This window comes from Rana temporaria, chromosome 3 (assembly GCF_905171775.1).
Source record: "Rana temporaria chromosome 3, aRanTem1.1, whole genome shotgun sequence".
Taxonomy (NCBI): Eukaryota; Metazoa; Chordata; class Amphibia; order Anura; family Ranidae; genus Rana; species Rana temporaria.
This window is the reverse complement of record NC_053491.1, coordinates 11,687,098-11,710,232: the sequence shown is the minus strand read 5'-3', so window position 1 is coordinate 11,710,232 and position 23,135 is coordinate 11,687,098. Positions and strand designations below refer to the sequence as shown.

The window sequence follows — 23,135 nt, the reverse complement described above, 5'->3', positions numbered from 1 at the left end:
GTGGAAAGAATGTCCCTTACATTGGTGATCAGTGGGAAGAATGTCCCTTACATTGGTGATCAGTGGGAAGAATGTCCCTTACATTGGTGATCAGTGGGAAGAATGTCCCTTACATTGGTGATCAGTGGGAAGAATGTCCCTTACATTGGTGATCAGTGAGAAGAATGTCCCTTACATTGGTGATCAGTGAGAAGAATGTCCCTTACATTGGTGATCAGTGAGAAGAATGTCCCTTACATTGGTGATCAGTGAGAAGAATGTCCCTTACATTGGTGATCAGTTGGAAGAATGTCCCTTACATTGGTGATCAGTGAGAAGAATATCCCTTACATTGGTGATCAGTGGGAAGAATGTCCACATTGCACATCTTCTGTTGAAGGGACACGTTGGAAAATTTTCATACAATCTTTGGCAGCAGCCAACCAGCTCCAACCACTGATAAGAGAATTCCGACAATGGAAGGCGTCGCTGATTTTTTTTCCCCGACGGATGTTGGCTCGAACTTGTCTTGCATACACACGGTCGCTCAAATGTTGTCGGAAATTCCGATCGCCAAGAACGCTGTGAGGTACAACGGAACTATAAAGGGAAGTTCAATGCCAAGAGCACCACCCTTTGGGCTCCTGCTAATCTGGTGTTAGTAGAAGTCTGAGAGACGATTTGCGCTTTTTCAGTCTGTTGCTGCTCCTCAGTTGACGAATGTGCGATCTCCATTACGAACGCTCGTTTTACCGGACCGCGCAATTCCGTCTCGGACTTGATTCAGAGCATGCGTGGAAATTTGTGCGTCGGAATTGTCTACACGAGAACGGATTTTGTTGTCCGGGAAAATTGGAGAACCAGCTCTCAAATTTTTGTTGTCGGAAATTCCAACAGCAAATGTCCGACGGAGACTACACACGGGTCGGAATCTCCGACAACAAGCTCCCATCGAACATTTGTTGTCGGAAATTTCGAGCGCGTGTACGCGGCATTGGAATACAATATCCCGATGGGGGTGAGATTTCTTCATCCAACTTGTTTGTGTTTTTCTTTTGTTGAACCCGTGAGTAGCCATCTGCAGCGTGCTCCAGGAAATGCAAGAGACGCCCCTAGGGTTATACCGATACTGGTACCAATTCCAAGCCTTTGCCCGAGTACATGTACCGACGCTTCACACAATTACTTTTCTAGCAAAATAAATAACGATTTGTTACATGTGAACAAAAAAAGTGTCAGAAAAAGTCTGTGGGGGGTCAAGTGTTTTTTTAAGTTCTGAGAGGTGGGAAGGACCAGCGATCATGTGACCAGAAGCCAACCTTTCATCCGGACCGAGACCAACATGGTGGTCTTTCTTCTGTCTTCTTGTCTAGTGACGGGGGGACGGGGGGGCTCAATGATACAGACAGCAGTCCTGAAATAATGATGCGTTGTCTCTGTGTAGGGTGCCATGATGTCATACCCCTATTGGGTGGGTCCATAACGCTTTTTATCCTGCAAGGGGACCAGTGCTGGACCATGGTCTGCAGGATGTGATTGGCAGATAACTAGTGACTAGAGATGATGAGCGCTGAGCTGTGGAGAAAAAACAATGAATGCCTTGAGTCTTGTGCTGTCGCCATGCCCCGTTGTCTTGTGCTGTCGCCATGCCCCGTTGTCTTGTGCTGTCACCATGTCCTGTTGTCTTGTGCTGTCGCCGTTCCCCGTTGTCTTGCGCTGTCGCCATGCCCCGGCGTCTAGTGCTGTCGCCATGCCCCGGCGTCTAGTGCTGCCCCCATGCCCTGGCGTCTAGTGCTGTCCCCATTCCCCCGGCGTCTAGTGCTGTCGCCATTCCCCGGCGTCTAGTGCTGTCGCCATTCCCCGGCGTCTAGTGCTGTCCCCATTGCCCCGGCGTCTAGTGCTGTCCCCATTGCCCCGGCGTCGTGTGCTGTCCCCATTGCCCCGGCGTCGTGTGCTGTCCCCATTGCCCCGGCGTCGTGTGCTGTCCCCATTGCCCCGGCGTCGTGTGCTGTCCCCATTGCCCCGGCGTCGTGTGCTGTCCCCATTGCCCCGGCGTCGTGTGCTGTCCCCATGCCCCGGCGTCTTGTGCTGTCCCCATGCCCCGGCGTCTTGTGCTGTCCCCATGCCCCGGCGTCTTGTGCTGTCCCCATGCCCCGGCGTCTTGTGCTGTCCCCATGCCCCGGCGTCTTGTGCTGTCCCCATGCCCTGGCGTCTTGTGCTGTCCCCATGCCCTGGCGTCTTGTGCTGTCCCCATGCCCTGGCGTCTTGTGCTGTCCCCATGCCCTGGCGTCTTGTGCTGTCCCCATGCCCTGGCGTCTTGTGCTGTCCCCATGCCCTGGCGTCTTGTGCTGTCCCCATGCCCTGGCGTCTTGTGCTGTCCCCATGCCCTGGCGTCTTGTGCTGTGCCCATGCCCCGGCGTCGTGTGCTGTCCCCATTGCCCCGGCGTTGTGTGCTGTCCCCATTGCCCCGGCGTTGTGTGCTGTCCCCATGCCCTGGCGTCTTGTGCTGTCCCCATGCCCTGGCGTCTTGTGCTGTCCCCATGCCCTGGCGTCTTGTGCTGTGCCCTGGCGTCTTGTGCTGTGCCCTGGCGTCTTGTGCTGTGCCCTGGCGTCTTGTGCTGTGCCCTGGCGTCTTGTGCTGTGCCCTGGCGTCTTGTGCTGTGCCCTGGCGTCTTGTGCTGTGCCTATGCCTCGGCGTCTTGTGCTGTCCCCATTGCCCCGGCGTCTTATGCTGTCCCCCATGCCCAGGCGTCTTGTGCTGTGCCCATGCCCTGGTGTCTTGTGCTGTCCCCATTGCCCTGGCGTCTTGTGCTGTGCCCATGCCCCGGCGTCTTGTGCTGTCCCCATTGCCCCGGCGTTGTGTGCTGTCCCCATTGCCCCGGCGTCGTGTGCTGTCCCCATTGCCCCGGCGTCGTGTGCTGTCCCCATTGCCCCGGCGTCTTGTGCTGTCCCCATTGCCCCGGCGTCTAGTGCTGTCCCCATGCCCTGGCGTCTAGTGCTGTCCCCATGCCCTGGCGTCTAGTGCTGTCCCCATGCCCTGGCGTCTAGTGCTGTCCCCATGCCCTGGCGTCTAGTGCTGTCCCCATGCCCTGGCGTCTTGTGATGTCACCATGCCGTGATAGTCGGCCCATGGAGCCATCTTTTCTAATATGACGAAGAGCCATAAATGTTGTACCTGCTCTGATTTATTTTTTTATGTATCGGCCTTGTATGGGGGCATGGAAAAAGCCTTACAGCTCAAGACTCCTTCTTTTTTTTATGACGTTCTATTGGATAATACACATTTATAACACTTGAGGGGCTATTTATATAAAAAAAATATATATATATTGCATCGCTATTTGTCCAGTGAACCTGCATGTACATTAGTTCTGTGCAAAGTAGGCTAAATAAATGTGCTTTGCTATCTTTACTTCTGAATTGATATTCTTCGATTTATGGCCGGTGGTAAAAATACTGCGTTATGGCCACGAGATGGCGCTAGGGTGCACAGGAAATGCATATTTTTTTTGTAACAAGAGATACAATGCAACAGTTCTAGAGAACACTAGAGGGAATTGGCAAACAAATGTGTTTACATTTTAGAATTGTTACATTATCTCTCTTATTACAAAGATGTATTTCCTGTGCTCCTCGGCTCCATCTAGTGGTCATAATGTGGTATTTTACCACTGCCCATAGCGGCCTTCCTCAACCTTTTTACTGCAGAGGAACCTTTTGAAATAATTTTTTGGGTCTTGGGGAACCCCTGGTAAAATGATTTCATTGGTGGTCAATGGAAAAAACCCCCCCCTTGCATGACCAGGCCATTTATTGCAGTACGGTACTGCGTTACTTGCACGGTCATGCAACGCTGTACCTAAATAAAGTTTGTCGTGTTTTTCGCGCACAAATGGCTTTCTTTTGGTGATATTTGATCACCTCTGCATTTTTTTTTAGCGCTACAGGCCCAGATTCACGTAGGAGATACGACGGCGTATCTCCAGATACGCCGTCGTATCTCTGAGTGTGAGGCGTCGTATCTTGGCGCCTGATTCAAAGAATCGCATACGCCAGAATTTCTCTAAGATACGACCAGCGTAAATCTCCTACGCCGTCGTATCTTAACTGCATATTTATGCTGGCCGCTAGGGGCGTGTACGCTGATTTACGCCTAGAAATATGTAAATCAGCTAGATAAGCCAATTCACGAACGTACGCCCGGCCGTCGCAGTACAGATACACCGTTTACGTTAGGCTTTTTCCAGCGTAAAGTTACCCCTGCTATTTGAGGCGCAGCCAATGTTAAGTATGGACGTCGGGCCAACGTCGAATTTTCCGTCGTTTGCGTAAGTCGTTCGCGAATAGGGCTGCGTGTCATTTACTTTCAGGTCGAAAGCATTGGCTTTTTGCGGGTTTACTTGGAGCATGCGCAATGGGATACTTTAACGGACGGCGCATTCGCCGTTCGTAAAAAACGTCATTTACGTGGGGTCACAATAAATTAACATAAAACACGCCCACATGTTCAATTTTTGAATTGGGCTGGCTTACGTCGGCCTATTTAGGCTACGCCGCCGCAACTTTTCTTTTGGAATACGGCACTTGCCTGTCAAAGTTGCGGAGGCGTAGCGTAAATAGCATACGTTACGCCTGCTCACAAATACGCGCTCCCTACGTGAATCTGGGCCACAGTGTCTTGAAAAAGTATTCATACCCCTTGACATTTTCCACATCTTGTTACAACCAAAAAACGTAAATGTATTTTATTGGGATTTTATGTGAGAGACACAAAGTGTCACATAATTGTGAAGGGGAATGAAAATGATACAAATAAATATGTGAAAAGTGTGGGGGGTACATTTAAAGGGCGCCCCCCGGAGTCAATACTTTGTAGAACCCCCTTTCTCTACAAGTCTTTTTTTGGGGGTGTCTCTACCAGCTTTGCACATCTAGAGAGGGACATTTCTCCTCCATTCTTCTTTGTAAAATATCTCAAGCTCTGTCAGATTGGATGGAGAGCGTCTGTGATCAGCAATTTTCAAGTCTTGCCACAGGTTCTCAATGGGATTTAGGTCTGGACTGTGACTGGGCCATTCTAACACATGAATAGGCTTTGATGTAAACCATTCCATTGTAGCTCTGGCTGTACTTTAGGGTCGTTGTCCTGCTGGAAGGTGAACCTCCTCCCCAGTCTCAAGTCTTTTGCAGACTCTAACAGGTTTTCTTCTAAGATTGTCCTGTATTTGGCTCCATCCATCTTCCCATCAACTCTGACCAGCTTCCCTGTCCCTGCTGAAGAAAAGCATCCCCACCACATGATGCTGCCACCACCATGTTTCACAGTGGGGATGGTGTGTTCAGGGTGATGTGCAGTGTTAGTTTCCCCCCACACATAGCGTTTTGCTTTCAGGCCAAAAAGTAAAATTTTGGTGTCATGTGACCAGAGCCCCTTCTTCCACATGTTTGCTGTGTCCCCTCCCCCCCACACATGGCTTCTCACAAACTGCAAACAGGACTTCTTATGTCTTTCTTTCTCCAATGTCTTTCTTCTTGTCACTCTTCCATAAAGGGCAGATTTGTGGAGAGACCACTAATAGTTGTCCTGTGGACAGATTCTCCCCCCTGAGCTGTGGATCTCTGCAGCTCCTCCAGAGTCACCATGGGCCTCTTGGCTGCTTCCCTGATGAATGCTCTCCTTGCCCGGCTCGGTCAGTTTAGGTGGACGGCCACGTCTTGGTAGGTTTGCAGTTGTGCCATACTCTCCATTTTCCGATGATGAACAGAAGCTCCGTGAGATCTTCAAAGCTTGGGAGATTTCTTTATAACCTAACCCTGCTTTATATTTCTCCACAACTTTATCCCTGACCTGTCTGGTGTGTTCCTTGGCCTTCATGATGCTGTTTGTTCACTAAGGTTCTGCAACAAACCTCTGAGGGCTTCACAGAACAGCTGTATCTATACTGAGATTACATGACACACAGGTGGACTCTGTCTACTAATTAGGTGACTTCTGAAGGCAATTGGTTCCCCTAGATATTAGTTAGGGGTATCAGAGTAAAGGGGGCTGAATACAAATGCCCCCCCCCCCACACTTTTCACATATTTATTTGTAAAAAATATTTAAAAATCATTTATCGTTTTTCCTTCCACTTCACTTATGTGCCACTTTGTGTTGGTCTAAAATCCCCAATAAAATACATTTAAGTTTTTGGTTGTAACATGAGAAATTGTGAAACATTTCCAGGGGTATGAATACTTTTTCAAGGCACTGTATGTGTGTATCGATATATTTATAAATTGTATAAGTCTCATGTACTGAAGAATTATTATTATAATTATTATTATTTTTTTAAATTATTTTTATTATTATTATTTTTTTTTATTATTATTTTTTATTATTATTTTTATTATTATTATTATTTTTTATTATTATTGTGGTTTGTCTTTAATAAGCAGAAATTGACATTTCGATCTTTTTCTCTTTTCAGAATCTCCCCCTCCCCCATACACTCGTCTTTCTCCACCGTTTGAGCAAAAACCTCTGGGTGAGTCTCTGTGATTCATAAACTGACTTGTAATTATCTACAGAGAGAGTTTTCTGCCAGTCCTGTGTCCCCTTACATTGGTGATCAGTGAGAAGAATGTCCCTTACATTGGTGATCAGTGAGAAGAATGTCCCTTACATTGGTGATCAGTGGGAAGAATGTCCCTTACATTGGTGATCAGTGAGAAGAATGTCCCTTACATTGGTGATCAGTGAGAAGAATGTCCCTTACATTGGTGATCAGTGAGAAGAATGTCCCTTACATTGGTGATCAGTGGGAAGAATGTCCCTTACATTGGTGATCAGTGAGAAGAATGTCCCTTACATTGGTGATCAGTGAGAAGAATGTCCCTTACATTGGTGATCAGTGAGAAGAATGTCCCTTACATTGGTGATCAGTGAGAAGAATGTTCCTTACATTGGTGATCAGTGAGAAGAATGTCCCTTACATTGGTGATCAGTGAGAAGAATGCTCCTTACATTGGTGATCAGTGGGAAGAATGTCCCTTACATTGGTGATCAGTGGGAAGAATGTTCCTTACATTGGTGATCAGTGGGAAGAATGTTCCTTACATTGGTGATCAGTGAGAAGAATGTCCCTTACATTGGTGATCAGTGAGAAGAATGTCCCTTACATTGGTGATCAGTGGGAAGAATGTTCCTTACATTGGTGATCAGTGAGAAGAATGTCCCTTACATTGGTGATCAGTGGGAAGAATGTCCCTTACATTGGTGATCAGTGAGAAGAATGTCCCTTACATTGGTGATCAGTGGGAAGAATGTCCCTTACATTGGTGATCAGTGAGAAGAATGTCCCTTACATTGGTGATCAGTGAGAAGAATGTCCCTTACATTGGTGATCAGTGAGAAGAATGTCCCTTACATTGGTGATCAGTGAGAAGAATGTCCTTACATTGGTGATCAGTGGGAAGAATGTCCCTTACATTGGTGATCAGTGAGAAGAATGTCCCTTACATTGGTGATCAGTGAGAAGAATGTCCCTTACATTGGTGATCAGTGAGAAGAATGTCCCTTACATTGGTGATCAGTGGGAAGAATGTCCCTTACATTGGTGATCAGTGAGAAGAATGTCCCTTACATTGGTGATCAGTGGGAAGAATGTCCCTAACATTGGTGATCAGTGAGAAGAATGTCCCTTACATTGGTGATCAGTGAGAAGAATGTTCCTTACATTGGTGATCAGTGAGAAGAATGTCCCTTACATTGGTGATCAGTGAGAAGAATGCTCCTTACATTGGTGATCAGTGAGAAGAATGTCCCTTACATTGGTGATCAGTGGGAAGAATGTCCCTTACATTGGTGATCAGTGAGAAGAATGCTCCTTACATTGGTGATCAGTGGGAAGAATGTCCTTACATTGGTGATCAGTGGGAAGAATGTCCCTTACATTGGTGATCAGTGAGAAGAATGTCCCTTACATTGGTGATCAGTGAGAAGAATGTCCTTACATTGGTGATCAGTGAGAAGAATGCTCCTTACATTGGTGATCAGTGGGAAGAATGTCCCTTACATTGGTGATCAGTGGGAAGAATGTCCCTTACATTGGTGATCAGTGAGAAGAATGTCCTTACATTGGTGATCAGTGAGAAGAATGCTCCTTACATTGGTGATCAGTGAGAAGAATGCTCCTTACATTGGTGATCAGTGAGAAGAATGTCCCTTACATTGGTGATCAGTGGGAAGAATGTCCCTTACATTGGTGATCAGTGAGAAGAATGTTCCTTACATTGGTGATCAGTGAGAAGAATGCTCCTTACATTGGTGATCAGTGAGAAGAATGTTCCTTACATTGGTGATCAGTGGGAAGAATGTCCCTTACATTGGTGATCAGTGGGAAGAATGTCCCTTACATTGGTGATCAATGGGAAGAATGTCCCTTACATTGGTGATCAGTGGGAAGAATGTCCTTACATTGGTGATCAGTGGGAAGAATGCTCCTTACATTGGTGATCAGTGGAAGAATGTTCCTTACATTGGTGATCAGTGGGAAGAATGTCCCTTACATTGGTGATCAGTGGGAAGAATGTCCTTACATTGGTGATCAGTGAGAAGAATGTTCCTTACATTGGTGATCAGTGGGAAGAATGTCCTTACATTGGTGATCAGTGAGAAGAATGTCCTTACATTGGTGATCAGTGGGAAGAATGTTCCTTACATTGGTGATCAGTGGGAAGAATGTCCCTTACATTGGTGATCAGTGAGAAGAATGCTCCTTACATTGGTGATCAGTGGGAAGAATGTCCCTTACATTGGTGGTCGCACCTGTTCCGTCACTCGCACCCACCTGCAGCCAAAACGCGTGGGGCTGCCATTCATTCCTAATGGCACCCCCGACGCAAAGTGCGTTTTGCGGGTGCAAGAAATCGCATGGCGCTATAGTGTCACGCGATTTCCCTACAGCTGCGGCTTTAAAAAGGCGCAGGGACCATTTTCCTGCGTTTCCCGCCAGTACAGCAACCCCTTCAAGTAAATAGACTTCTGCGCCAGCGCAGGGGGGGGCCCCATTCGAACCGGAATTCCTTTTTTTTCTTTTTTTTTAATTGTTGTTTTTATTATTATTTTATTTATTATTATTATTATTATTATTATAATGTTTTTTGCCCACAATTCCAAATCGCTGTAAAATGCGTGACGCGGATTTTCTGGCGAGATCGCCCAATGACCGGATCACACGGTAACCCTGGCAAACCGCACCCTTTTTTTAAAAAACAAATGCGCATAGGGGAATTTGAATGCGACACGCACGATCGTAGCTTTGATATTACGCGATACGTTACCGGGGGGGGGGGGGGGGGGGGAAATTTTTAGTTTTTCAGGGTTTGGATACAATTTTGATACTTTTTGTAAAATATTGAAACTTTTTTATTATTGTGAATTCGCCATAAATTCTCTTGGTGTTTTTCGGTCACAGAGCGGCCGCTTGCGACTCCTGATCTGCTTGGCGTGCCGCGCCGCCCGTCTCGCGGTAATGGAGGGAGAGGAATGCGGGTCGCTTCTTGTGCTTCGGTAGCAGATGGAGGAAGGAAGGAAACCTGCAGGAATAAACAGCTTGAAGAATGTTAATGTGGGTAATTAAGGACGGCAACTATGAAGCGTTTCAAGGCTTTGTGTAACCTTATCCCTCCAGCGCCGTGTCCCAGCCTGCTTTGTGGTCGGGGCAGTTGAAATTTTACATGCTACAGACAAAAAGGAGAAGGAGGGGGGGAGGGGTGTAACAGGAGGAGGGCGGCATGTAGACCCTGCGAGGGAGCGCGACGCGAGCAACTGAGATCTTCCAACGGTGACCTAAAGCTGTCCATAGACTCCGAGATTTTATTCATTCGGCCTGCAGGACAGAATAAAAAATTCCATTGACGCTGTACCGTACGGATGGGCGAATCGCCCGCTGCGCCGCAGAATACCCGAACAGCGGCGGCATCTGAAATCCTATTGGTTGCCCATCCATTCTAAACGGCGTGGATGGAGGAATCTCCTATGCTGCCTATTGTATTCTCACCGCAGTGGTCACAATACCCAAATAGCGGAGGCATCTGAATTCCTATTGGTTCCCAATCCATTCTAAACAGCTTGGATGGAGGAATCTCCTCTCCTGCCTATCGTATTCTGACAGCGGCTGTCGCAGTACCCAAAAACGGCGGCTGCATCTGAATTCCTATTGGTTCCCCATCCATTCTAAGCATCCTGGATGGCAGAATCTCCTCTGCTGTCGCAGTCCCCAAAAATGGCTGCTGTACCCATATTCTCACCGCGGTGGTCACAATACCCAAACGGCAGCTGCATCTGAATTCCTATTGGTTCCCCATCCATTCTAAATAACATGGATGGAGGAATCTCCTCTGCTGCCTATTTTATTCTCACCGCGGCGGTCACAATACCCAAACAGCGGATGCATCTGGATTCCTATTGGTTCCCCCATCCATTCTAAACAGTGTGGATCAAGGAATCTCCTCTGCTGCCTATCGTATTCTCACCGCGGTGGTCACAATACCCAAACAGCGGCTGCATCTGAATTCCTATTGGTTCCCCATCCATTCTAAGCACCCTGGATGGCAGAATCTCCTCTGCTGCCTATCGTATTCTGACAGTGGCTGTCGCAGTACCCAAAAACGGCGGCTGCATCTGAATTCCTATTGGTTCCCCATCCATTCTAAGCATTCTGGATTGCAGAATCTCCTCTGCTGTCGCAGTACCCAAAAATGGCTGCTGCACCCGTATTCTCACCGCGGTGGTCACAATACCCAAACAGCGGCTGCATCTGAAATCCTATTGGTTCTCCATCCATTCTAAATGGCGTGGATGGAGGAATCTCCTCTGCTGCCTATCGTATTCTGACAGCGGCTGTCGCAGTACCCAAAAACGGTGGCTGCATCTGAATTCCTATTGGTTCTCCATCCATTCTAAACAGCGTCGATGGCAGAATCTCCTCTGCTGCCTATCGTATTCTGACCACGGTGGTCACAATACCCAAACAGCGGAGGCATTTGAATTCCTATTGGTTCCCCAATCCATTCTAAATAACTTGGATGGAGGAATCTCCTCTGCTGCCTATCGTATTCTGACCACGGTGGTCACAATACCCAAACAGCAGATGCATCTGAATTCTAATTAACATGGATGGAGGAATCTCCTCTGCTGCCTATATTATTCTCACCGCGGCGGCCGCATCTGAATTCCTATTGGTTCCCCATCCATTCTAAGCATCCTGGATGGCAGAATCTCCTCTGCTGCCTATCGTATTCTGACGGCGGCTGTCGCAGTACCCAAAAACGGCGGCTTCTTCTGAATTCCTATTGGTTCCCCAATCCATTCTAAATAACGTGGATGGAGGAATCTCCTCTGCTGCCTATCGTATTCTCACCTCGGTGGTCACAATACCCAAACAGCGGAGGCATCTGAATTCCTATTGGTTCCCCATCCATTCTAAGCATCCTGGATGGCAGAATCTCCTCTGCTGCCTATCGTATTCTGACAGCGGCTGTCGCAGTACCCAAAAACGGCGGCTGCATCTGAATTCCTATTGGTTCCCCATCCATTCTAAGCATTCTGGATGGCAGAATCTCCTCTGCTGTCGCAGTACCCAAAAATGGCTGCTGCGCCCGTATTCTCACCGCGGTGGTCACAATACCCAAACAGCGGCTGTATCTGAATTCCTATTGGTTCCCTATCTATTCTAAACAGCGTGGATGGCAGAATCTCCTCTGCTGCCTATCGTATTCTCACCACGGCTGTCACAATACCCAAACAGCAGCTGCATCTGAATTCCTATTGGTTCCCAATCCATTCTAAATAACCTAGATGGAGGAATCTCCTCTGCTGCCTATCGTATTCTCACTGCGGTGGTCACAATACCCAAACAGCGGAGGCATCTGAATACCTATTGGTTCCCCATCCATTCTAAAAAAAGTGGATGGCGGAAACTCCTCTACTGCCTATCATATTCTGACAGCGGCTGTCGCAGTACCCAAAAATGGCTGCTGCACCTGAATGCCTATTGGTTCCCCATCCATTCTAAACAGCGTGGATGGCAGAATTTCCTCTGCTGCCTAATCGTATTCTCACCGTGGCGGTCGCAATACCCGAAAACAGCGGCTGTCACAATACCCAAACAGCAGCTGCATCTGAATTCCTATTGGTTCCCCATCCATTCTAAACAGTGTGGATGGAGGAATCTCCTCTGCTGCCTATTGTATTCTCACCGCAGCGGTCACAATACCCAAATAGCGGAGGCATCTGAATTCCTATTGGTTCCCAATCCATTCTAAGCACCCTGGATGGCAGAATCTCCTCTGCTGCCTATCGTATTCTGACAGCGGCTGTCGCAGTACCCAAAAATGGCTGCTGCGCCCGTATTCTCACCGCGGTGGTCACAATACCCAAACAGCGGCTGTCACAATACCCAAACAGCAGCTGCATCTGAATTCCTATTGGTTCCCCATCCATTCTAAACACGTGGATGGAGGAATCTCCTCTGCTGCCTATCGTATTCTCACTGCGGTGGTCACAATACCCAAACAGCGGCTGTATCTGAATTCCTATTGGTTCCCCAATCCATTCTAAGCACCCTGGATGGCAGAATCTCCTCTGCTGCCTATCGTATTCTGACAGCGGCTGTCGCAGTACCCAAAAACGGCGGCTGCATCTGAATTCCTATTGGTTCCCCATCCATTCTAAGCATCCTGGATGGCAGAATCTCCTCTGCTGTCGCAGTACCCAAAAATGGCTGCTGCACCCGTATTCTCACCGCGGTGGTCACAATACCCAAACAGCGGAGGCATCTGAATTCCTATTGGTTCCCTATCTATTCTAAACAGCATGGATCGAGGAATCTCCTCTGCTGCCTATCGTATTCTGATAGCGGCTGTCGCAGTACCCAAAAATGGCTGCTGCACCTGTATTCTCACCGTGGTGGTCACAATACCCAAACAGCGGAGGCATCGGAATTCCTATTGGTTCCTCAATCCATTCTAAATAACGTGGATGGAGGAAACTCCTCTTCTGCCTATCGTATTCTGACAGCGGCTGTCGCAATACCCAAAAACAGTGGCTGCACCTGACGTGGAGAATCACACCTCAACTGTCACTGTCACCTTTGATGGGTCTAAAGCCTCGTACACGCGATCGGATTTTTCAACGGACTAAAGCGTAGGACTTTTTGTCCGAAGGGCGTTGGCCAGGAACTTGGATTGCATACCAACGGCAAATAATTGTCGGCCAACAAACGCAAAGTTACAGTGGAACCTCGGATTGCGAGTAACGAGGTTAACGAGCGTTTTCCCAATATGAGCGCTGTATTTTAACCACTTAAGCCCCGGACCATTTTGTTGCTAAATGCCCAGGCCAGGTTTTGCGATTCGGCACTGCGTCGCTTTAACTGACAATTGCGCGGTCGTGCGACGTGGCTTCCAAACAAAATTTGCGTCCTTTTTTCCCCACAAATAGAGCTTTCTTTCGGTGGTATTTGATCACCTCTGCGGTTTTTAGTTTTTGTGCTATAAACAAAAATAGAGCGACAATTTTGAAAAAAATGCAATATTTTTTACTTTTTGCTATAATAAATATCCCCCAAAAATATATAAAAAACGTTTTTTTTCCTCAGTTTAGGCCGATACGTATTCTTCTACGTATTTTTGGTAAGAAAAATCGCAATAAGCGTTTATTGATTGGTTTGCGCAAAATTTATAGCGTTTACAAAATAGGGGATAGTTTTATTGCATTTTCATTAATTATTTTTTACTACTAATGGCGGCGATCAGAGTTTTTTTTCGTGACTGCGACATTATGGCGGACACTTCGGACAATTTTGACACATTTTTGGGACCATTGTCATTTTCACAGCAAAAAATGCTATAAAAATGCACTGATTACTGTGAAAATTACAATTGCAGTTTGGGAGTTAACCACAAGGGGGCGCTGAAGGGGTTAAGTGTGACCTCATCTGTGTTTCTAACTGTAGGGGGGCGGGGCTGGACGTGTGACATCATTGATTGTGTTTCCCTATAAAAGGGATCACACGATCGATGACAGAGCCACAGTGAAGAACGGGGAAGCTGTGTTTACACACAGCTCTCCCCGTTCTTCAGCTCCGGGGACCGATCGCGGGACTCCAGCGGCGATCGGGTCCGCGAGTCCCGCGGTCACGGAGCTTCGGACCGGGTCGCGTGCACGCGCCGACGACCCCACGGCTGGGCTTAAAGGGCAACGTACAGGTACGTTGATGTGCCCAGCCGTGTCATTCTGCCGACGTATATCAGCGTGAAGGGGTCCTTAAGTGGTTAAATCCCTTTCTTCCCTATTCTGATGCTCAGTTTGAGCTTCAGCAAGTCGTCTTCAACATGTCTAGATGCCGAAATGCATTGAGTTGCTGCCATGCGATTGGCTGATTAGGAGTTTGTGTTACCAAGCAATTGAACAGGTGTACCTAATAAAGTGGCCGGTGGGTATATCATGGAATTTTTTTGTAAAAGAGTATATGACTAAAACTAAAAAAGGAAAGGGTTTTCACAAGGGTCGTCCTCATTGATATTTTGTTCTCTCTGCAGATCTCTCCGATTCCTACACTGAAGTGGACGCCTCCAGTTCTCTCTGTATCTCTGCCGCTGATGTGTCAGGTGGGTGTCATTAGTGTACAACGCCGCCGTCCTATCTGAAGGTGTATATTGGGACCTGGAACGTTTGTCCATTAACTGATTGAAACAGGATTTATATAGCAAATCTGCTTTTTAAGTTCCTCCTCCTTAAATGAAGAGAAGTGCGTCTTCTGCTTTCCAGAGGAAACGCAATTATTTATTCTGCATAGTCCTAGTTCTGTTTGGGAAGGTCCCTGTTGCATCCCCTCCTTATGTTTCTCATTGGTTATTGCTGAATTTAACCTCTTGACCACTGGGCACTTAAACCCCCTTCCTAACCAGACCAATTTTCAGCTTTCGGTGCTCTCACAATTTGAATGACAATTACTGAGTCATACAACATTGTACCCATCTGAAATTTCTGTCCTTTTTTTCCACACAAATAGAGCTTTCTTTTGGTGGTATTTAATCACTTGTGGGTTTTTTTTTTTTTGCGCTATAAAATAAAAGACTGAAAATTTCTGTAAAAAAAAAAAAATCTTGTTTCTGTCATATTAGCGGGTTATTTCTCACACACAGCATATGCATACCACAAATTACACCCCAAAACACATTCTGCTATTCCTCCCGAGTATGGCGATACCACATGTGTGAGACTTTTACACAGCGTGGCCACATACAGAGGCCCAACATGCAGGGAGCACCTTCACATGTGTGAGACTTTTCACAGCGTGGCCACATACAGAGGCCCAACATGCAGGGAGCACCATCAGGCATTCTGGAGCACCCAGACCAATTCTGACATTTCTCTCCTACATGGAAAAATCATCATTTATTTGCTAGAAAATTACATAGAAACACAAAACATTATGGGCCAGATTCACAAAGAGATACGACGGTGTATTATCTACAGATACACCATCGTATCTCTGATTTTTACTGGTCCTATCTATGCGCCTGATTCATAGAATCAGATACGCATAGATAGGGCTAGATCCGACAGTGTTACACTGTGTTACACTGACGGATCTTTTTTTGGATTTAAAAATGGCGCCGGGGGCGTTCCCGCTGATTTACACTGAATAATATGTAAATCAGCGAGATACGCGAAATTCACGAACGTACGCGGACCCGACGCTGTGTTCTTGCGTCGTTTCCGTAGCGCGGTACCCGTCGTATACTTACCCCTGCTAAAAGCAGGGGTAAGTATTGTTAAGTATGGCCGTCGTTCCCGCGTCGAATTTGAAATTTCCTACGTCGTTTGCGTACGCCGATTCACGAACACGCGCGTCGCAAGTCCCGCTCACGTCGCAACCACTGACGTCCTATTGACGTCAGTGGGAGCAATGCACGCCGGGAAATTCCCCGGACGGCGCATGCGTATTTAAATCGGCGCGGGAGCGCGCCTGATTTAAATAGTACACTCCCCCAGCCGCGGAATTAGAATTCCGCCGGGGGAGTTAGGATCCGCCGGCGCAAGTTTGGAGGTAAGTGTGTTGTGAATTTGACACTTTCCTCACAAACTTGCGAGGGCGGATCTTAAAACACATAGGTTACACGGATCTAAAGATCCGCTAACCTTTGTGAATCTGGCCCAAAATATGCTTCTTTAGCAAAGACCCTAGAGAATACAATGGCGGCCATTACAACTTTTTATCTCGCACGGTATTTTCGCAGCAATTTTTTGAACACTTGTTTTTAAAAAAAATAACTGTTTTGTGCTTAAAAAAAAACACAAAACTGTAAAGTTAGCCCAATGTTTTTGCATAATATGAAAGATGAAGTTACGCCGAGTAAATAGATACCCAACATGTCACCCTTCAAAATTGCACACGCTCGTGGAATGGCGCCAAACTTTGCTACTAAAAATTCCCATAGGTTACGTTTTAATTATTTTTATTAGTTACATGTTTTTAGTTACGGAAGAGGTCTACGGCCAAGATGATTGCTCTCGCTCTAACATTCGCAGCGATACCTCAAATGTGTAGCTTGAACACCGGTTTCATATGTGGGCGGGACTACGTGTGCGTTCGCTTCTGTGTGCGGGCACACAGGGACAGGGGCGCTTTAAAAAAAATATATATATATTTTATTGTTCATTTTACTTTATTTTAGTTTGACACTTTTTTCCCCAAAAATAAATTTTTTGATCACTTTTTTTATTCCTATTATAAGGAATGTAAACATCCCTTGTAATAGGAATATAGCATGACAGGTCCTCTTTACAGTGAGATATGGGGGGGTCAATAAGACCCCACATCTCACCTCTAGGCTGGGAAGCCTGAAATAAAAAAAATTATCCTGGTTTCGATAGTAGCGGTGAGTGGTGAGTATTGCGGAGTATTGGCAATGTATTGGAGTATTGCAGGGTATTGCACAGTATTGGAGTATTGTGCAGGGTATTGCAGAGTATTGTGCAGGGTATTGTGCGGGGGTATTGCAGAGTATTGTGCAGGGTATTGTGCGGGGGTATTGCAGAGTATTGTGCGGGGGGTATTGCAGAGTATTGTGTGGGGGGTATTGCAGAGTATTGTGCGGGGGTATTGCAGAGTATTGTGCGGGGGGTATTGCAGAGTATTGCGCGGGGGTATTGCAGAGTATTGTGCGGGGGGTATTGCAGAGTATTGTGCGGGGGGTATTGCAGAGTATTGTGCGGGGGGTATTGCAGAGTATTGTGCGGGGGGTATTGCAGAGTATTGTGCGGGGGGTATTGCAGAGTATTGTGCGGGGGGTATTGCAGAGTATTGTGCAGGGAATTGCAGGGTACTGCAGAGTATTGCGCAGGGATGGATGGCTGGATCTGTGACTGCATTTGTCACAGATCCAGCCCACAGTGCTGCTGCTGCCACCCGCTCTCCCCCCTCTCCTCTCACACTGTACCCATTGGTACAGAGAGGAGAGGGAGGAACCGGCGTCATCACATGACGCCGGTTTGTTTACAAGTGATCGCTCCGTCATTTGACAGAGCGATCACGTGGTAAAAGGCCGCTATCAGCGGCAATTTACTGCGATCTGTGATGCGCCGGGTCTTCTAGACCCCAGGGGGCGCGCAAGAGGAGGATTCTGGGAGGACGTCCTCCCAGAACAACTCGACCGCGCTGTAGACGTCTTTTGTCCATAGCGCGGTCGGCAAAAGGTTAAAGTGATTGTAAACCTCAGGCATGAAATCTGAACAAAGCACATCCCTCTATAGTTTGTACTTGTCCCAGTCCAGAGCACTAAGGGGGTTATTTACTAAAACTGGAGAGAGCAAAACCTTGTGCAGCTCTGCATGCAAACCAATCCGCTTCCAGGTTTTGTTACCAAAGCTTAATTGAACAAGCTGAAGTTAGAAGCTGATTGGCTGCTATTCACAACCGCACCAGATTTCTCTAGTTTGTACTGATAATGGGCACATTGATTATCAGCACAGCCCCCTCAGATGTGCCAATCACCTGCCAACTAGGGCATCAATCTGCCAGTGCCCATTACAGTGCCAATTGGTGCCCAGCAGTAACACCTGTCAGTACCTCATCATCAGTGCTGCCTGCCAGTGCCCATCACAGCCGCCTATCAGTGCTGCATATAAGTGCCTATCGCTTCGACATATCAGTGCCAACTCATCAGTACCCATCAGTGCCGCCTCATCGGTGCCCGTTATTAAAGGGGAAAACAACATTTTATGACCGCAACTAAGAAAAAAAAAATTCCCCAAATTTTTTTGGGGGGTTTTGTTTAGCAAAAAAATAAAAACGCCAAAGGTGATCAAATACCACCAAAAAAAAACTCTTTTTGTGGGAGTAAAATTATAAAAGTGTCATTTGGGTACAGTGTAGCACGACCGCGCAATTGTCATTTAAAGTGCGACAGCGCTGAAAGCTCAAAATTGTCCTGGGTGGGAAGGGGGGGACGACGACAATGGAGTGCCCGGCAGGCAAGTGGTTAAAGGTGTGTGTGTGTGTGTGTGTGTTTTTTTTTTGTGTTGCGTTTTTGGAGCAGCACCATTCATGCAATTTTTATGTGTTTTGTTCCAATACAATGGTAGCAAAATCGCACCATGTTTGGGGTGCCATTAACCACTTAAGGACCCCCTACTGACTATATACGTCGGCAGAATGGCACGGCTGGGCACAGGCATGTACAGGTACGTCGCCTTTAAGAGCCCAGCCGTGGGTCGGGCGCGCGCTCGTGACCGGGTCCGAAGCTCCGTGACCGCGGGACCCGATCGCCGTCGGTGTCCCGCAATCGGTCACTGGAGCTGAAGAACGGGGAGAGGTGCGTGTAAACACACCATCCCCGTTCTTCATTGTGGCAATGTCAGTGATCGTCTCTTCCCAGATAACGATCACTGACGTCACAAGTCCAGCCCCACCCCCCTACAGTTAGAAACACAGATGAGGTCACGCTTAACCCCTTCAGCGCCCCCCTAGTGGTTAACTCCTAAACTGCAATTGACAATTTCACAGTAATCAGTGCATTTTTATAGCATTTTTTGCTGTGAAAATGACAATGGTCCCAAAAATGTGTCAAAATTGTCCGATGTGTCCGCCATAATGTCGCAGTCACGAAAAAAAAACGCTGATCGCCGCCATTAGTAGTAAAAAAAAAAATAATTAATAAAAATCCCCTATTTTGTAAACGCTATAACTTTTGCGCAAATCAAACGCTTATTGCGTTTTTTTTAACCAAAAATATGTAGAAGAATACGTATCGGCCTAAACTGAGGGGGAAAAAAAATTCTTATATATTTTTTTGGGGGATATTTATTATAGCAAAAAGTAAAAAATATAGAATTTTTTTTCAAAATTGTCGCTCTATTTTTGTTTATAGCGCAAAAAATAAAAACCGCAGAGGTGATCAAATACCACCAAAAGAAAGCTCTATTTGTGGGGAAAAAAGGACGCCAATTTTGTTTGGGAGCCACATCGCACGACCGCGCAATTGTCAGTTAAAAGCGACGCAGCGCCGAATCGCAAAAACTGGCCGGGTCCTTTACCCGCATAATGGTCCGGGGCTGAAGTGGTTAAGAAATAATGCGTCCCGCGTTTTGCGGCAATTCTGGATTCTGCCCGCAAATTCCAAATGTGTTGCAGAAAGAAAGATGGAGAAGTAGGCAACAGGGAAGAGTAGAAAGAACAGGGGGGGGGGGGGGGGGGGGATTTAGCATTGATTGTTTATTTTGGACTATTTGTAGGCATTAGATAAAAGTCGAAAGATACGAATGCCAAACAATTGGTGGGTAAATATTGACCGGCCACCCATGTGTGTGTGTTTGCACCTCGCAGACCCCCCATGGGGCTGAATTATCTCCGAACAATGGTGATCAGTGTGAAAAAATTCCAACTGGAGGTCGGTCAGCCAAAGCCTGTTTGTTTACACCACAAGCTGCCCCTAGATGTGCAATTTGCCCCTTTGGGGGGGGGGGGGGGGGTCACCGTCTGTCTGGAGACCTGAAAAGCAGAACTCCAGGGAAATAGATGCCAAGCCACTCCTTTACCTGCCAAAAGCTTTATAACTCTGTTCAGGCAGTCTTGTGAGCCAGATGACGACGTCCCACTGTTAAAGTGTTCTAAAACCTAAAGGCAAACATTTTATTGTAATGTATTACAGCTTACCAATCATTAGATATGGCGGCTGCATTAGGCCCCTTTCACATTGAGGCATTTTTCATGCGGTACAGCGCTAAAAATAGCGCTGCTATACCGCATGAAAAAACCTGCCCTGTAGTGTTCAATGTGAAAGCCCGAAGGCTTTCACACTAAAGCGGTGCGCTAGCAGGAGCGCTCCAAAAGTCCTGCTAGCCGCATCTTTACCGCGGTATAGGAGCGGTGTGTTCACCGCTCCTATACCGCGCCTTCCCATTGAAATCAATGGGAAAGCGCGATAATACCGCCCGCAACGCGGGCGTTATTAACCCTTCTTCGGCCGCTAGTGGGGGTTAAAACCTCACTGCTAGCGCCCGAATATCAAGGTAAATACGACGGTATAGCCGTGCTACAAATAGCACGGCTATACCGTCACCGCGGCTGCACGCCTCAATGTGAAAGCAGCCTTACCCTAGAGCAGGGGTCTCCAAACGTTCTAAACAAAGGGCCGAATTACTGTCCTCCAGACTTTAAGGGGGCCGGACTGTGTCCATCAGGAGTACAAAATCCCCCATCATTGGTTTCATTGGACCCCATTATTGGTGTCTTGGACCCCATTATTGGTGTCACTGGGAGGAATTCTGCCCCATCATTGGGAGGAATTCTGCCCATCATTGGTGTCATTGGGAGGAATTCTGCCCCATCATTGGTGTCATTGGGAGGAATTCTGCCCCATCATTGGTGTCATTGGGATGAATTTTGCCCCATCATTGGCATGAATTTTGCCCCATCATTGGGAGGAATTTTGCCCCATCATTGGGAGGAATTTTGCCCCATCATTGGGAGGAATTCTTCCCCATCATGAATTCTGCCCCATCATTGGGAGGAATTCTGCCCCATCATTTGTATCATTGGGAGGAATTCTGCCCCATCATTGGGAGGAATTTTGCCCCATCATTGGGAGGAATTCTGCCCCATCATTGGGAGGAATTCTTCCCCATCATGAATTCTGCCCCATCATTGGGAGGCATTCTGCCCCATCATTGGGAGGCATTCTGCCCCATCATTGGGAGGCATTCTGCCCCATCATTGGGAGGCATTCTGCCCCATCATTGGGAGGAATTCTGCCCCATCATTGGGAGGAATTCTGCCCCATCATTGGGAGGAATTCTGCCCCATCATTGGGAGGAATTTTGCCCCATCATTGGGAGGAATTTTGCCCCATCATTGGTGTCATTGGGAGGAATTCTGCTCCATTATTGGGAGGAATTCTGCCCCATTATTGGGAGGAATTCTGCCCCATCATTGGGAGGAATTCTGGCCCATCATTGGGAGGAATTCTGGCCCATCATTGGGAGGAATTCTGCCCCATCATTGGTGTCATTGGGAGGAATTCTGCCCCATTATTGGGAGGAATTCTGCCCCATCATTGGGAGGAATTCTGGCCCATCATTGGGAGGAATTCTGGCCCATCATTGGGAGGAATTCTGCCCCATCATTGGTGTCATTGGGAGGAATTCTGCCCCATCATTGGTGTCATTGGGAGGAATTCTGCCCCATCATTGGGAGGAATTCTGCCCCATCATTGGGAAGAATTCTGCCCCATCATTGGTGTCATTGGGAGGAATTCTGCCCCATCATTGGTGTCATTGAGACGAATTTTGCCCCATCATTGGGAGGATTTTTGCCCCATCATTGGGGGGATTTTTGCCCCATCATTGGGGGGATTTTTGCCCCATCATTGGGGGGATTTTTGCCCCATCATTGGGGGGATTTTTGCCCCATCATTGGGAGGAATTCTGCCCCATCATTGGGAGGAATTCTGCCCCATCATTGGGAGGAATTCTGGCCCATCATTGGGAGGAATTCTGGCCCATCATTGGGAGGAATTCTGCCCCGTCATTGGGGGGAATTCTGCCCCATCATTGGTGCCAATAAATTAAAAAGCACCCCAAGGGCCGGATAAAATCAAGCAAAGGGCCACATCTGGCCCCCGGGCCGCAGTTTGGAGACCACTGCCCTAGAGAATAAAATAGTGGTAGGTCCAATTTTTTTTTTTACGTCACACATTACTGTAAATGTCAAAATGTCAGTAAAAATTTTTTTAGGGCACACGAACGCAATGCATTTGCCAATTTTTCCATAAAAGACGAGGTTGCACCGAGTAAATCGATACCCAACATGTCAAACCTTTTATATTTGCGTGCGCCTGTGAAATGTCAACAGACTTCAGTAGCTTATATTTTCCCTAGGTGATGCTTTTAAAGCCCCCCCTATAGGCCATCAGTTTAGTGTTTATGAAGGAGGTCTTGTGCTAGAATTATTGCTCTCACTCCGGCGTGCGCGGTGATATGTAGCATGTGTATCGCAATCATCGTTTTTTTATGTGTAGGCGCCCCCTGACGCATGCGTATGTTTGTACGTGCGTATATGTGGGGGCCTCAATATTCTTGATTTTGGAGGGGGGGGGGGGGGGGTTGGGTGTAACTTAAATTCTTTACAATCTCATTGCTAGGGGGGTGTGGGGGTGCGGTCCGCACCGGGTGACACCATCCCGTTTTTTTTTTTTGTTTTTTTTGTTTTTTTAGCTGACATGCCCAGCCTGCTCTGTGCCACCCCAGCCTGCTCTGTGCCACCCCAGCCTGCCCTGTACCACCCAGCCTGCCCTGTACCACCACAGCCTGCCCTGTACCACCCCAAACTTTCCCATGCCACCCCAAACTTTCCCATGCCACCCCAACTTTCCCATGCCACCCCAACTTGCCCTGTGCCACCCTAACTTGCCTTGTACCACCCCAATCTGCCCAATGCCACCCTAACTTGCCCTGTACCACCCCAACCTTTCCCATGCCATCCTAACTTGCACTATACCACCCCAACCTGCCCTGTACCACCCTAACTTGCCCTATGCAACCCTAACTTGCCCTATACCACCCCAAACTACCCTATATCACCCCAACATGCCCTATACCACCTTAA

General features: G+C 47.4%; 1 protein-coding gene across 2 annotated transcripts in view; it reads left to right on the top strand.

Annotated features, from left to right (window-relative positions):
* The window catches only part of SMAD6 (SMAD family member 6), a 74,486-nt gene that overhangs the window by 35,176 nt on the left and 16,175 nt on the right, over positions 1-23,135 (top strand). For both annotated transcript variants that reach the window (XM_040342249.1, XM_040342251.1), the window contains exons 2-3: positions 6,450-6,506; positions 14,566-14,634. In XM_040342249.1, coding sequence (XP_040198183.1) covers positions 6,450-6,506; positions 14,566-14,634 — 126 coding nt within the window. The remainder of the gene's footprint in view (positions 1-6,449; positions 6,507-14,565; positions 14,635-23,135) is intronic.